The following is a 15,409-nucleotide window of genomic DNA, read 5'->3' on the forward strand; positions in this document are numbered from 1 at the left end:
CGGAAGTAACGGAACGCATTACTTCTGGGTTTTGCCGCTTACGCATGCACAGACGCTCAAAATGACGTCATGCGCAGAAGCAGCGAAAAGCGGCTAGTGCGTGTGAAGACGTGTCGTCGTTAGTAATGTTTGCTTCTAGATACGAATGGGGCTCCAGAACGGATCCCGTTCGTATCCAGAGGGACCACTGTATAGAAAAAGCTCTATATAAATTCTTAGTGATGGCAGTATACTAACTTAAGCAATATTTACATTCAGCTCTAGATGACAAAGGGCCCATTGGACTGAATGAGAGAAATTAAGTGGCAGCAGTTTTCTTACTTTTATTAATTTATTTGTTTTCATTATTTGTTACAATTTATAAGTACTTCCTTCCATGGAACTCAAGGTAGTTAGTGTGCATTGTTTTTCCCTTCTGACAGCAAACCTGCCAAGTAGAGTATGCTGAGATTTTGCCCCAAAGTCACCCAGTGAGCTTCATAATTGAGATTTAAACCTGGGTCTTCCCTGTAGGAAGTGTGACACTTAGTTTAACCACTATGCTGCAATTTGAGAAGGCTGATAAAGCCCCTTTTCCTATAGGAAACCTGGTTTTATTTGGGCATTTCCTTTATAAAGTAGGCATAAACAGAGATCCAGTTCTTTTCCAGAGGCATGCATTTTAAACAGGACTGTTGCAGATGCTTACATATTGCATCTGTGATATCTGATGGAAGAGTGTGTGTGTGTGTGTGTGTGTGCGCGCGCGCTTTTTGGATGTTGGAATCTAGTTACAAAACTTTCCAGAGGGATGGCTGGTTTAGTGTCTTGCAGCAGAAACAATACCGAGCCCTTGTGGCACTTTAAAGACTAACAAATTTATTATAGCATAAGCTTTTGGAGACTGTAGCCCATTTTTTTGGTTACAGCTGGGGATAATGGGGATGTAGCAGGGCAGTGGGAACAAGGGAGGGGCAGTGCATGTGATTTCAGCACATTGTGCATTCGCCTTCAGACATTAGTTTAAGTATGGTTTAAAGCAGGGGTCAGCAAGCTGTTTCAGCAGGGGACCGGTCCACTGTCCCTCAGACCTCGTGGGGAGCCGGACTATATTTTTTTTTTTGGGGGGGGGGGGAAGAACGAATTCCTATGCCCCACAAATAACCCAGAGATGCATTTTAAATAAAAGCACACATTCTACTCATGTAAAAATACCAGGCAGGCCCCACAAATAACCCAGAGATGCATTTTAAATAAAAGGACACATTCTACTCATGTAAAACCACACTGATTCCTGGCCCATCTGCGGGCTGGATTTAAAAGGCGATTGAGCTGGATCCAGCCCCTGGGCCTTAGTTTGCCTACCCATGGTTTACCGTACTTTAAAGTGATGTGTGAACCTGGCCTAGTACAATGAAATATAACTGTGCTTTGCCTCGGTGTTCATGTATTTCCATCACAGTAAAGGAACATATATTATTAAGATTCTTTGGAACTGGTATGTCTGGATAGTGGTTGCATTACCCTTTTAATGTTTGAAACTATCATTGTTTATTACTTCTTTATTTATTTTATATACCATTCTTTAAGGCATCTACTTGGGTATAAGGCCAATTGATGTCATTCTTTCCAATAAGTCCTATTTGGTGTCCTTATTTCCTTACGATATGTACTTAGGCTCACGACCTTAATTTAATTGCTTTTTGTGTGTGCCTTAGATGAATCATTTTGGGGCATATGAATACATAAAATGCTACAAAGAACAAATTGCCTCAGAGTAATTGAGATTTCTGAAAACAGGAGTTGCTTCACAGATTTATGTGTTGTTTATCAGATTTATAATTGGACTATGAAGCATGGCACGTTTAAGGAGTCTATTAAGCAAATGTTCGTTTGACAAGATGGTATGTTCTCTCACCTTATGGTTAGAAATAACAATGAAATATAAGAACATCAAAACGGACTTGATGGATCAGAGCAAAAGGACAAGTACCAGTTCGCTTAGAAGTAAGTTCTGCAGTATTCAGTGAGGCTTATTCCCTAATAAGTGTGATAATGATTGCAGCCTTAGCCTACAAAAAATGTAGGTGGCATTGTTGGTCCACAGGAAGTGGACGTAGAATCCAAAAACCACATGGCTTTATTAGGACCAGCCAAAATGTCTCAAAATCACAATCAAGCTTTTGATTTGACCAGAACTCTTCCATCAGGGGAGAAGAAACTAGTGTGATTATGTTAGCTCAAAGCCGACAGTTTATACAACAATCTACAGGATGCAGAAGGAGTTATGAGGACAGAATTAGATTAGCTTCACCAGCTGTAAGACAGATTGCAAGATGCACCCGGGGCTGCATGGACAAAGAAACAACAATGACCTTACTTTCCAGCTATGGTCAGTCAGTTCCCCCGGAAGCTCACAACCAGCCACTTGTAAGGGATGGGGCTGGTGATTATTGGGATCTCACCTGACAATGATGGTGGAGTTTAAGCCTTTTGACCCCGGCTATGGTCCCAACAAAAATCTCTCATCTGAAGCAGCTATTTGCATTGGGAGGAAATCCATCACCATTGTCCGTGGCAAATGGCAACTTTTGATGAGCAGTTTTTGTCAGGACTAGGGGCATGGGGCAGGGGGAGATGTTTTATTTTGTTAAAAACAACAACACCATTCTCATCTGCTGCAGTTCCAATAACTATCAGTTCCTCGCGGCACCTGCTGTTTTACATTTAAAAAACACCCATGTTGAATTCAAAGACAGTATTTAGCATCCTGCTTGGTTTTGCCATTCCTCAGCATCCAGAACACACAATGGTGGGGATTTTGCTCCATATCACTAATGTTGATGGTAGTGGTGGAGAAACACACTATGGAATGAGATTGGCCTAGATATTATGGAGAGGAAGGTGGCACATAAGCCAAAAGACAATCTGAACTCATCTGTATTCATTAAATGAAAATCAGCTAACAGAGTACATAAAAATAAATAATAAAAATCAGCCAGGGTCTCCCTACCCACCCTTTAAGCACTTTATCAAACATGCCGAACTTCCTTTTTCAACCATAGGAATAGCCTTGCTGAAGGCCCATCTTGGCTAGCCTCCTGCTTCCCACGTGGGCTAACCAGATGTGTTCAGGAAGCCCACAAGCCACAAGCACGAAGGCAGTGGCCTGTCCCGCTGTTTCCTTCAAAAACTGGTATTTAGTGGCATACCTCTTATGCTCACACGTAACGATGAGCCACACTTTCTGGCTTATTGTGGTTTGTCGAGAATGAGGAGCATGCTTGTGCACGCTGCCCAATTTGCTCCTTCCATGGCACGTGCGGGATAAGCAAACCAAGAAACACTGGCTTTCCATTATGCCTGAACTGGGTGGTTTGTTCCGCCATAACGAGACTTGAAGCCGTGGTTTTCCTGGATTTAACCCATAAAGCTCTAAGTAGGTTGGGACCAGGTTACTTGGAACATTGCCTCCTTCTGTGTAGGTCTTAGGCTCCTCTGCAAAATCCCTGCTCCTGAGGCCAGCCAAGGAGAGGATGGTTTCAGTAGTGGTACCATGGCTATAGAATGATCTCCCAGGGGGAAGGTTACCTGGTCCTTTCTCCAGTGTCTTTTCAGCACCAGATGAAGACCTTTTCGATCACTCGGGCCTTTTAATTTGTTCTTCTTTTCTTTTCCTTTCTTTGAAATCTAGCTTGTTTTTTATTACAACAGAAACAGCATTAAAAAACAAACCAACCCTTGGCTGTCTTTTGTTGAGCAGGATTCAGCTAATGAGTCTTATTAGCAGAAGCTTGTATTAAGGACTTCTGCTTGCCTAGCAGGGCTTCCCCCACTTCTCTTCCTCCTGCAAGCCCCCAAAATTGGCTTGGGCAGGGGTTTGGGGGAACCCCTAAATAGCGTGCAGGGGAAAGACAAGGGAAATTTTTGTCTGACAAGCACTCTTTCACTCTATCACACACACAGAGCATTGTAGTGTTCATAGGCTGCCAGGGAATATTTGTTTGGTGGGTGGCTATATAAATTCAAATATTACTGCTACTACTAGTAGTATTAACCTTCCCATTAGTATTCTCTATTAGTATTAGTAGGGAAGGTATAACTTTTGGTCACCCATTGCTGCACCTTTCCCAGCTCTGTGATACCCTTTTCGATATGTTTGATATCTTGCGCATCTATTAAAATTTGAACCTTGCCTCGTTTTTCGAAATCCATTTTGCATTTTGAAGCAGGCACCGAGTTTTCTCTCCTGTCTAATGCATGACTCCCAGCAGTGAGAAATATTTGAAGTATCTTGAAAAAAAATTAATAAAGCAATTTAGCCAAAAGATAATAGCTGACATTTATGGAAGAGAATTGCTTGGCTGCTTTGGGAATAATTGTGTCCATAAGAAATTATCTGTTTTGCATTAAATTGAATAAATGCAATTAATGAGAAGTTAATATAGTCCTCCCATTTCATTGGGTTTTATATATATATAGACACTGTTATCACTTTATGTAGAGGGGCTTTTATTGTGGTTTCCACAATGGTTCTTTAAAGAAGATGAGCAATATTTCCCCCCACAAATTTTAATAAAGAAGATATTAAGAACTGCATTTTTTCCCTCCCCTCCTTTCTCAGACCCTCAGCTTAATCACATTTGCAGTGCTGTAACTGTTCTAAATCAAATGTTTTCAAGATTCTTGCAGTGAGCATTCCTTAGACAAGAAAATATCTGAGCCTCTGTGCTTTTCCGTCTTCCTCTCTGCCTGATTTCAAGGAAGAGGTCAGAAGTAGTCTATGGTCCTTTAAAAGAGAGGAAATACTTCTGACATTAAATTTAATCTCCACCCCCCCCCCAAAAAAAAACCAGCTTCAGGACTGAAATTTGACATTGAGATTTGCTAAGCAAGCCAGTGTGGTGGTGTGGTTTTGTTATGGGCTGGGAACTGGGTTCAAATCCTACCTTAACCATGAAGCTCACTGGGTGGCCATGGGCCAGTCACACCCTTTTAGCCTAACCTACCTCTCTGGGTTATTTTGAGGGTAAAATGGGGAGAGGGAGAACCATGTGTGCTACTTTCCTGGAGGGAAGGTGGGATATAAGCAGGATAAATAAATAAATGTGTTTGTGCTGGTGAATCATTCAAGCCCTCTGCAGTCTTCTGCACACACAGGATTAGACATGCATTAGCAGAAGAAGCCCATTGACCCCTCCCACTCTGTTAGTCTCATCACCAGTCCCCATCATCCTCTGCAAAGTGAGAGCTGAACATCCACAGCAAGGAATCTTCACAAGTAGAGAACTACAGGAGTTGAACCCCCTTGGTGGGTGTGGCAAGAGAGAGTAGGACCAAAGGCCTCATTCCTGCTTTCCACTTCACTGTGTGAGGGGTGTATCTTCAGAAGAGGGCTGTGGCCTGGGTAATGATGGAGACTTCAGTAGATCATCCCAGGCTGAGGCCTAGCACGCATGCACCTGTTAAAATGTGGTGGTGTTGGGGCACAAGGGAACAAGGCTCAGCACATCACTCTTTGATGCTTGCAGAATAAGGCTCAGTGGGTCTCCCATCTGAAAAATTTCCAGAGAGCTTCTTGTAGGCCATTCTTTACCCACTTTTGCTAGTGAATAGGTTGGTGTCAGCTCTGGCCTTCAACGGCAACGGAGAGCTTCTCAAAGGAGAGAAGGGTAAGCCCAGTATAATTTGAGAGACCTGTTGTCTGCTCCACACAGCAGCAAGAGGTTTTCCCAAAAGCCAACTTTGGGCACATGGATAAGTGTGGTTTCTAAGCTGGACTCAGACTTTAGTAAGGTCTTCTTGGACACCAAGTCTATCCATGTGACCAACTGATAGACCTGGTGTCTGTTCTGGATACCTTCCAGGGGCAACAGAAGAAGGTCTGCCAGTTAGTAGACCAAATGTTCCTTGAAGAATAAACCTTCAGAAGGGTTTTTTTTGGAGATTGCACACTGTAGCTAACCAGTAGACCTTCAATGTGTTTCTTCTGCAGCGTGCAGAATGTGAATCATTGTCATCCAGGTAGGACTGGGAGAGACCCCAGTCTGAAACCCAGGAGAGCCACTGCAAATCAATGTAGATGATAACCAACTAGGTGGACTCCGTATGAGACAGCTTCTGATGTTTGTAGCCACTTCTAGGTTTTATGTTACATCACCCCCACTAACTCACTCTGCCTTTGCATTCTTACTGCCTTTGCAGTGTTAGACTTCTCTACTCTGACCTTCATATACAAGTGGGGGGACGGGTGGAAGAAGGAAGCCAGAATCTGGGGCAGACTGGAGGGAGCAGGAAAGAGTGTGATGGCTGGGCGCAGTTTGCTTTTCTTAACTCTGGGTTGAGACACACCCTGTGGAAAAGAGATGGACAAGCGCTCTCCATTCTGTTAGCCAGACAGCTTGCTGCTTGGGGAATTCCATAGGGAGGTAAGGGGATCCTTTGGTGGGGAAGGCTAGTGGATGGAGCAATGATCATTACCTGACATTTCCTTTTAGGGAGTGGAATTCTTCATCTGCATTCCAGCTACTCACCCCACTAATTCATTGTATTTGAAATCCCAGGGGTGTGGCATTGGAGTTGTATTTAGAGCATAGAAATGAAGAGCAGAAAAATGTTTAAGCACCCCCCCTTCCCAAGTCATTCTAAGTTGCCTCCCCAAAGTGCTTTTTCTTTTTCTCAATGATAACAGATTTAATTACCTTTTCTTAAACAAACCTTGCACTTTTGAGTAGGGTCAAGTGTTCTTTCTTTCCTTCCTTTTTCTGTTTTTTTTTTTTAATACAAGCATACAAACATACATTTCATACAATCCTTAAAAATATTCAAACATACCTACATTCAGTCCCACAGATAATTCCTTTTCCCATCACCATCCACCACCCCTCACCCCACCTTTGTGTTAGACTTCCAATCTACTCAATTGCAATTTCTTTCCACTTCTGTTACTTTCTTTCACACACCTTTATCCTAATTTCATGCTTCTTTTTCTATTACACATTGTTATCCATCTTATTTAGTATTTCAGTATTTAAAACAGAACTTGTTTATTCCAATAGAAGTTCTGATTTTTCAATATGGTTTTGCAAGTATCCTTTAAACACCTTTTTCTGTTTTAACTATGCTAGATGCACCCTTGTCCTAAGGAAAGTTGATAAGGGTATGCAGAACAGAATAAAAACAATTATACCTTTTTCCTTTCCCTTCCCAGGTGTCCAGAGTACGCCGAGTATATTATCTTCTTAGAATGAAGTCTGATGCTTTTTCGGTCCGTTTTATGAAGGAATGAAACATTCTCTGCCTGAAAGGGGAACAGCCATTCAGAAAGAATTTAGTTCCGTAGTGCAAATGGAAGAGCCAAAAAAATAAATAACTTCACAGACGATTTCTCAGGGATTACAGATCTTGGTGTGTGGTTTCTTAAAAAAAAAAATTAAAAAATTAAATGGTTTTTGTTGAGAGAAAATGGGAGATCAGCAAATGTACAAAACAAGCCATGTTGTCAACAACAACGAAAGCTTGTATTACCAGCAGCAGCAGCAGCAACAACAACAACAACAACACCTAAATTCCCTTGCACCGTTAAACCACAGCTATGGAACATCAGCCATGGATGCAACTCAGGAATCTCCGCTCTCCCCATCGTTCCCTCAAGACACTAGGGAAAACATAGCTTTGAATGCTGGGTCCAAAACCCTTGGGTTGATGGATTCTCCTAGGCAATCCAGTTGGGCCCATTTGGGTTCTGGGAACCACGCCCCAGTGAGGAACAACCAAAACGTCATGTGGGGCTCAGCGGGGCAAGGCGAAGTAACTGACGGATACGAGCATCTGTGTTCCCAAGCCAGCGAGGTCAGGCCACAGAAGATGATGAGTGGTGTTTTGCATAAGCTGGACTCCTTCGCCCAAGTGTTTGCAAACCAGAACTTAAGGATCCAAGTCAACAACGTATCTCAGGTCATCCAGCCTTCGGCGATGGGCGGCACTGGCGACAGCGCCCTTCGGCAGCTGCTGTCTCAGAAGCCTGCGGTGGAGCAGCAGCCTGCCGTGCAGAGATACCAACAGGTGCCACAGCAAGTCCACCAGGGTTTTGTCGGTGCGCCGCAGAAGCAGCACATGCACATGATGGCGCACCAGCAACCCCTCTATTACGACGAACAGCAGCATTTAGCCCATCTGCAGATGCACCCTGCCATGCATCAAGGGCAGGCCCACTTCCAGCAAATGCACTCTCAACACCTGCTGCCGCAGCAGCTACAGCAGGATCAATACTATCTGCAGCAGCAGGCGCAGCAGCAGCAATCCCACCAAGGACAACATAGGCTTTTAATACATGAGTTGCAGCAACAGCAGCAACAGCAGCAGCAGAGGCAATGCCCAGTGCAAACAGCTCAGTATTATTCAATACAGCCTATGATGCAACAGTTGCAGCAGCAGCAGCAGCAGCAAATGCAACTTCCTGCCTTTCACAGAGATCCTGACCAGAAGCCTCTGCACGAGACCCATCAGTACTCTCAGGATCGGGGTCATTCTGTGCAGCTCATTCAGCTGGGAGCAGTGCCTCAGTACTTCTATCAAGATCAGCAGCAACCCTTCAGGCATTTGTATTCACAAAGCTTATTGCAGCAGCAGCAGCAGCAGCAGCCACCACCAGGAGATGCCAGTCAGCCAAACCATTACCAGAGAAACAACAAGGCTCAGGCACTGATGGATTCGCACCTTGGATTCCCCTTGGCAGAAGGAACAGAGGGCCCAGTTCAGCAGGACATGAATTCTGTCACTGGTGGTGTCCCTCAGCAACCTCTGATGCCCCCAGAAGGTATCCACGTGGATAGCAAAGGGCCACAGCCATTGTCCCCTGGTCCAATGTGGCCTCAGGTATGTAATACTTCCTTTCCTGTATCTGAGTTTGGGAAGAAGCAGAAACCAAATTCGCCTCTGCCGTGTGAAGTGGAATTCCCTCAGAAGGTTTAGGCTCCCATTGGCACAACAGTTTGGTGAATCCACAACTTATTAGCCTGGCCACTGAGGTCCGGCTACGAGGGCCTTCTGGCGGTTTCCTTACTGCGAGAAGTAAAGCTACAGGGAACCAGGCAGAGGGCCTTCTCAGTAGTGACACCTGCCTGTGGAACATCCCATCAGATGTCAAGGAAATAAACAACTACAGTTGTACCTTGGAAGTTGAACGGAATCCGTTCCAGAAGTCCATTTGACTTCCAAAATGTTCGAAAACCAAATTGCAGCTTCTGATTGGCTGCAGGAAGCTCCTGCAGCCAATCAGAAGCCCCGTCGGATGTTCGGCTTCCAAAAATAGTTTGCAAAGCAGAACAGTCACTTTTGGGTTTGTGACATTCGGGAGCAAAAACATTCGGGAACTAAGCTGTTTGGAAACCAAGGTACACTGTATTTGACTTTTAGAAGACACCTGAAGGCAGCCTTGTTTAGGAAGGTTTTTAATGCTTGATTTTTATTGGGTTGTTTTTTGTTGGGAGCTGCCCAGAATAACTGGGGCAATCCAGTCAGATGGGCAGCAAATAATAAAAACAAAATTATTATTATTTATTAATTAATTACCATATTTTTCCGTGTATAAGACGACCCCTATTTTTTTTAACCCAAAATTAAGAAAATGCACTATGCACTATTCATGTATAAGATGACCCCTTATTTTAAACTTAAAAAAATTAGGAAAAAGTGTAGTCTTATACATGGAAAAATACGGTAATTTGTTGGCCTCCTAATACAGGGCAGTGTTGAAGGCGGCATAGTTTAAAAACATAAAAGTTTGTGCTTGTTTAAATTCTAATGGTGGCAGTTGTTTTTCTTCAAAAGAAAAACCCAGTGCATAGCATAAAATGCCAGCTTCCATGCCAAAGGCACTGACAGAAAAAGCTTGATCTGGCTGTGTCAAATTCCATTAAACGCCCTGGTGAAGAGAGGGTAGTCTTTACCTGGTGTCAGTGCTAGCAGGCCTCACTTGGGAGGACATTCCCCCATGCAGAGGGGCTACAACTGAAAAGGCTCTGTCCATTGTTTCCACCCTCTGAGCCTCTCTTGGCGGTAGCATGTAGGGAAGGGCTTCAGATTACGCTTGCAAGGTCCAGGCATGTTCTTTTCAGGAGAAGCGGTCAGTCAGGTAACTACTTAGCATTCATTAGCACTGTATACCTACCCCTCTCCCAAACAGGCAACATGTTGCTAAATTAGAAAAAATGCCCATAGTTCTGATGGCTGGGATATGAATTAGTGGAGGGTCTATATATTATATTACAGAGCTCCCCAAGTGGAGAATTCAGCAGCATTCTGCATTCAAAGATTAATTATCACCATGGGGTCTCTGTTAGTGGAAGCCAAGCCGACCACAGGTGGAAGGGGGAACATTTTGCTCCCACAGTAATATTCCCCATGCAGCCCCTGTAAACCCATTGTCTGGGGTATGAGACAGGCTTTGTCCCCTCTCACAAGTCCCAGACTGCATCCCATTTAGACCTGGTTTGTGGAGGTGGCAGAGTGCTGAAAGTTCTCTGCAAGCATAAACAATTTTCTACAAAGGTTCTGGCTTCTTTGTGCAATGCTAGAAAAACTTTTAATAATAATAGTAATAATAATAATTTATTATTTATACCCCGCCCATCTGGCCAGGTTTCCCCAGCCACTTTGGGTGGCTTCCAACCGAATATTAAAAACAATACAGCGTCAGACATTAAAAACTTCCCTAAACAGGGCCGCCTTCAGTTGTCTTTTAAAAGTAAAATAGTTGTTTATTGACATCTGCTGGGAGGGCATTCCACAGGGCAAGTGCCACTACCAAAAAGGCCTTCTGTCTGGTTCCCTGTACCCTCACTTCTCGCAGCAAAGGAACCACCAGAAGGCCCTCAGCACTGGACCTCAGTGTCCGGGCTGGATGATGGGGGTGGAGACGCTCCTTCAGGTATACATATTCAAATGAGCACCCCTCACGTGTTGAAGGGGGAACAGGGTCAGTCCGCCATCAATACATGCACCAGCTACAGTCTGTCTCTGCAAGCCAAGCCAAGGCAAGCGGCTGTATGCTCCACATGATTCCCCCTGGATGTTCTCTCTATTCATGTACATTTGTGTGTGCATACAGCTCCTTCACACTAGCACCAAATGTGCAGCTGGTCAGGGGCTTCACAAATATACACATCATTGCGGATGGGACATAACTAGGGATGTAAGATGGCATTTCCCCCCCTGTTCTGCCCTATACTTACTGCATGCAGTGCTGTTTCCATTCTGCTGCAGCTTGTCTTGCTGTCTGATGCAGTGGAATTAAGCATAGCTTACACAGTTCGCATCATTAATTAGAATGTCACTAAGTTTTTCCAGCCCAAATATTTCAGTGCAAAGGAAACACAATGCGAGCGTGATCATTTATGTGTAATTTGTGGGCTGAAAGCAACAGCAACAGTGAATACTGATCATATTTGCTAGTCTGATTTCCATTGGGCATGGGGCAAATAAGGAAACACAATGGCAACTTCCACTTCTATAGCTGTTGGAACCTTCTGATCTCCCTAGACGAGATCAGTTAGCATAACCGCATCATTCACCTTCACACATCTGTGAATGGGCAGGGGAGGTTGCGTGAAACTCTTTAAATGATTATTTGAATGAGTCATTACATGTGTGTGAGTCTAGACAGATGATTCTTCAGCATGCTGATATATACCAGTATTTTCATCTCTTCCTTTAGCAGCAGGTCCATCTGCCTGATGGAAGACTCCAGTCACTTTCCCCCGAGCAAAGGTATATTTCGGATATAGCTACATTTGTATTCTTAACTTTTGTTTTTTCAAAAGTCCTCAAATAGTGGCCTCTGTGCAAGTCCACCTATGTGTTTATTGTTCATGTAGTGGAATCTTCTAGAGCTCTAAAGCATCAGGTACTTATTCTATCAATCTTTGACTTAATGGATTTGGTGCCTGTTGTTTCCTCAGTCTGTTGCCCATGGGACTAAGTTAGTGATGGAACCAGCCAGAACTCTCTGGAACTCATTTCTGGCACCTCTCAGGTGGGCGCCATTGCCATTCTAAGAGAACAACAGAGGCGTTCATTGTAAATTCTGGCACCTCTTTTTCTAGGAAAATAGCACTGGATGGAACCTTCTGCATAAAAGCATAAAAGTGACCCTTGAGTTAATGCTTGTCTGCTCTCCACCTTTTCACTAGCCATGAACTGGATCAGGGCCAACCTGTTAAAACCTCACAACAGTAATAAACGGCAAGCACTTTCAGCATTTGAAGGAGAAATTTCATTAATCCTCACTCAAAAATAGTTTAGTTGTGAGAAGATTGCTTAAAAAAAGAAAAAAAGCACTTGCTCACAGAATTGACTCTTGACAGTGGATGTTTTTCTGAGGAAAAAATGGCTCACGATCTCCTTAGATCAGGGGTGGGCAGATTAGCAGGATCTGCTTTTTTTTTTTGTTTACCAGAACTATTCAAAGCTAGGTGCAAAATAATGGTTATGAAGGGTGGATGCACAGTAAGAATTAAATACAAGCACACCTTCAGCCCAGGTTAATAAATGTACACCTGTTTCCCCACCAATCTCTCTTTTTCTCAGCAGCCTAACTTATGGTCAGGACTCAGCAGAGAAGGTTTCTGTTTAGACATTTGGGAGTCAGAGCCCCATGCCAGTCTACTGAAGATCTGCCAGCAGATCCCCATCTATTTTCTGCCTGCCCCTGCTCTAGAGTAGACCTGGTTCTTCACTTCAGGCAGCAAAATGTCTCAAGCTGGCCCTGTCAGAGAGAGAATCTGTGGTTATTATTTTTTAAGAGTACATGTATGTGGCTGGATTAAAATGTATTTGGGAACATTCTCATCAAAACATGTCTCTCCTTCCTTTCTGCAGCAGCATTCACGATAAAGAAACTCATAGTGAGAGATCTGAAACAAAGAGCAAACTCACATGCACTGTATGCTTGAAGGAATTTAAGAGTTTGCCAGCCCTAAATGGCCACATGAGGTCTCATGGAGGGATACGGGCATCTCCTGCCTTCAGACAGGTAACACTGTAGTGTTTTGCTGTATGGCCTTCACCCTTTTTTATTAAAGTTCGCTGCTTGCTTTGCTTTGCAATTTTCCTTTTTTTTAAAAATGCAGTGATTCTCAATCTGATCCTGCTATTGTCAAGGAAATGTGTCTTTCTCCAGTTTCGTTTTCTAGTATGTTCATTCTCCATCGATGGAGATCTGTCAATGTCTGATGTCATGTAGACCTGAGAGCTATTCTGAGGCGCAAGGTTTGGCTAGCCTCCAAGTGAGAGGGGCTCCTTGCTGTGAACACACCTCGACGCCTCCTTATGACACCATTATTATTATTTATTAAATTTGTATACCACCCTTCATTTGTAGAGCTCACAACATAAAATTACAATGTAAAACCCACAAAATACATAACAAAAATAAGAACGACGACAAACCAATAATCCCTGCCCCCCAAACAGGGATTTTCTCCACTCACCTCACCTGAGTCTACTTTCTGTTCTGTCCTGGGGCGTTTCTTCTGCCTGGGATGTGCACGTGCCACATTTCATGCTGTGTTTTCCAGAGAAGTAGCGGTGTTGACCCCCTACCGCATACTGAGACTTGACAGATCCACTACATAGTGGGCTCCAGCCCACAGTGGCCAATGCCTCCATAAGCTGGCTAACCTTGAGAGTACCAGAAGACTCTTTTATTTGTTGTCTGTGCTGCCTTTTAGTGTTCTAATTGGGAGCAGTCCACGGTTGAGGCTGAATGCCTTTGGTTGTCTGCACAGGACGAAGGGGAGAGCCTGCCGCAGCCGCAGCGCCAACACCAGCAGGAGCAGCTGCCCTCCGAGGCGGAGAGCTTCGTCCCCATCGTCATGCCTGTGTCGGTGCCCGTTAAGCTGCCGTCACCCGATCCCGGCAAGCAGGCTGCTGACAGCAGCGCCGTGCTTAAAGATAAGCCTGTCTCAGATGATGAGATGCCCGTTCTTGTGAGGATGACTTGCTCTCCGCCATGCTCCCCTAACATGGCCAGCCCCTGCCTGTCCTCTGTGAGTGTTCTCTTCCTACTAACTGTGCTAGGGGTGCCTTGTGAATCCCTCTGCATTTTTTTTTTTAAAGTTCTTCCTGTTAAACATCATCTCTGTTTGGACATATGCAATACTGGGTACTAGGTAAAGGTAAAGGGACCCCCGACCATTAGTTGTGGCCGACTCTGGGGCTGCATCGCTCATCTCGTTTTATTGGCCAAGGAAGCTGGCATACAGCTTCCGGGTCATGTGGCCAGCAGGACTAAGCCGCTTCTGGCGAACCAGAGCAGCGCACGGAAATACGGTTTACCTTCCCGCCAGAGCAGTACCTATTTATCTACTTGCACTTTGACATACTTTCAGACTGCTTGGTTGGCAGGAGCAGGGACCGAGCAATGGGAGCGCCACCCGCGTCCCAATACTGGGTACTAGGACTGGGCGATTCCTGGATTTCAACATCGTGATATATCACCAGCTAAATGCCACGATATACCGATATATTGCCATGTCTGAAGTATGGAGTTATGTAGAGGTATTGGCTGGCTTCACAATTTTTTCCACGTTGTGATTTATGATGATGTTCATCATCATCATCAAGAATAATAATATAATTATTTGTACCCTGCCCATCCAACTGGGTTGCCCTAGCCACTCTGGGCAGCTTCCAGCATATATTAAAAGATAGAAAAACATCACACTGTAAAAAGCTTCCTTATAAGGGGCTGCCTTCAGATGTCTCCTAATATATATATATATATATATATATATATATATATGTATGTATGTATATTTCAGGCATAGGCAAACTCGGCCTTCCAGATGTTTTGGGACTACAACTCCCATCATCCCTAGCTAACAGGACCAGTGGTCAGGGATGATGGGAGTTGTAGTCCCAAAACATCTGGAAGGCCGAGTTTGCCTATGCCTGATATAATTACTCATCCCCTAGACACACACACACACACACACACACACACACACACCATGATTCGCGATATATTGCCAGGTCAAAAATTATGAAACCAATATCACAATATGGACTTCAGTTTTGGATGATATATTGTTAAATGGCGCAGCCCTAACGAGTACCCTGGTCTCTTCCAGTTCAGGCAGAAGCAGCCTTTTCTTTCTGGATTGTCCCAATATTCCTAAAGGGGAAACTTTACTTCCCCCCTCCAAAAAAAGGCAGAGGGATTTATTGCCTATCAGTGTTATTTGTGCTTGTTTGTTTTTAATGTTGCTGGAAACCATTTTCTTCAATAATGTGGGAGCAGGGCTGAGTGGGATTTTGCCTAATATTGTCTCCTGCAGATAAATAGCCTTTATCGCCTAATTATTATTGTAAGAATAATATACTCCGGCAGGTATTGTGAAGGACTTAATTAGTCTCCTCCTTCCTTTCC

At 44.0% G+C, this 15,409-nt stretch overlaps 1 protein-coding gene across 11 annotated transcripts in view; it reads left to right on the top strand.

The window, feature by feature from the left end:
• TRERF1 (transcriptional regulating factor 1) overlaps nt 1-15,409 on the top strand; it is a 77,992-nt gene that overhangs the window by 44,291 nt on the left and 18,292 nt on the right. For 4 of the 11 annotated variants that reach the window (XM_079968481.1, XM_079968478.1, XM_079968482.1 and 1 more), the window contains 4 exons: nt 7,190-8,856; nt 11,696-11,748; nt 12,859-13,012; nt 13,710-14,027. In XM_079968481.1, coding sequence (XP_079824607.1) covers nt 7,444-8,856; nt 11,696-11,748; nt 12,859-13,012; nt 13,710-14,027 — 1,938 coding nt within the window. In that variant the 5' untranslated portion in view covers nt 7,190-7,443. The remainder of the gene's footprint in view (nt 1-7,189; nt 8,857-11,695; nt 11,749-12,858; nt 13,013-13,709; nt 14,028-15,409) is intronic. The other 7 variants (XM_079968484.1, XM_079968485.1, XM_079968486.1 and 4 more) reach the window with 7 other exon arrangements.

The sequence above is a fragment of the Podarcis cretensis genome (assembly GCF_951804945.1).
Source record: "Podarcis cretensis genome assembly, chromosome: 3".
NCBI lineage: Eukaryota > Metazoa > Chordata > Lepidosauria > Squamata > Lacertidae > Podarcis > Podarcis cretensis.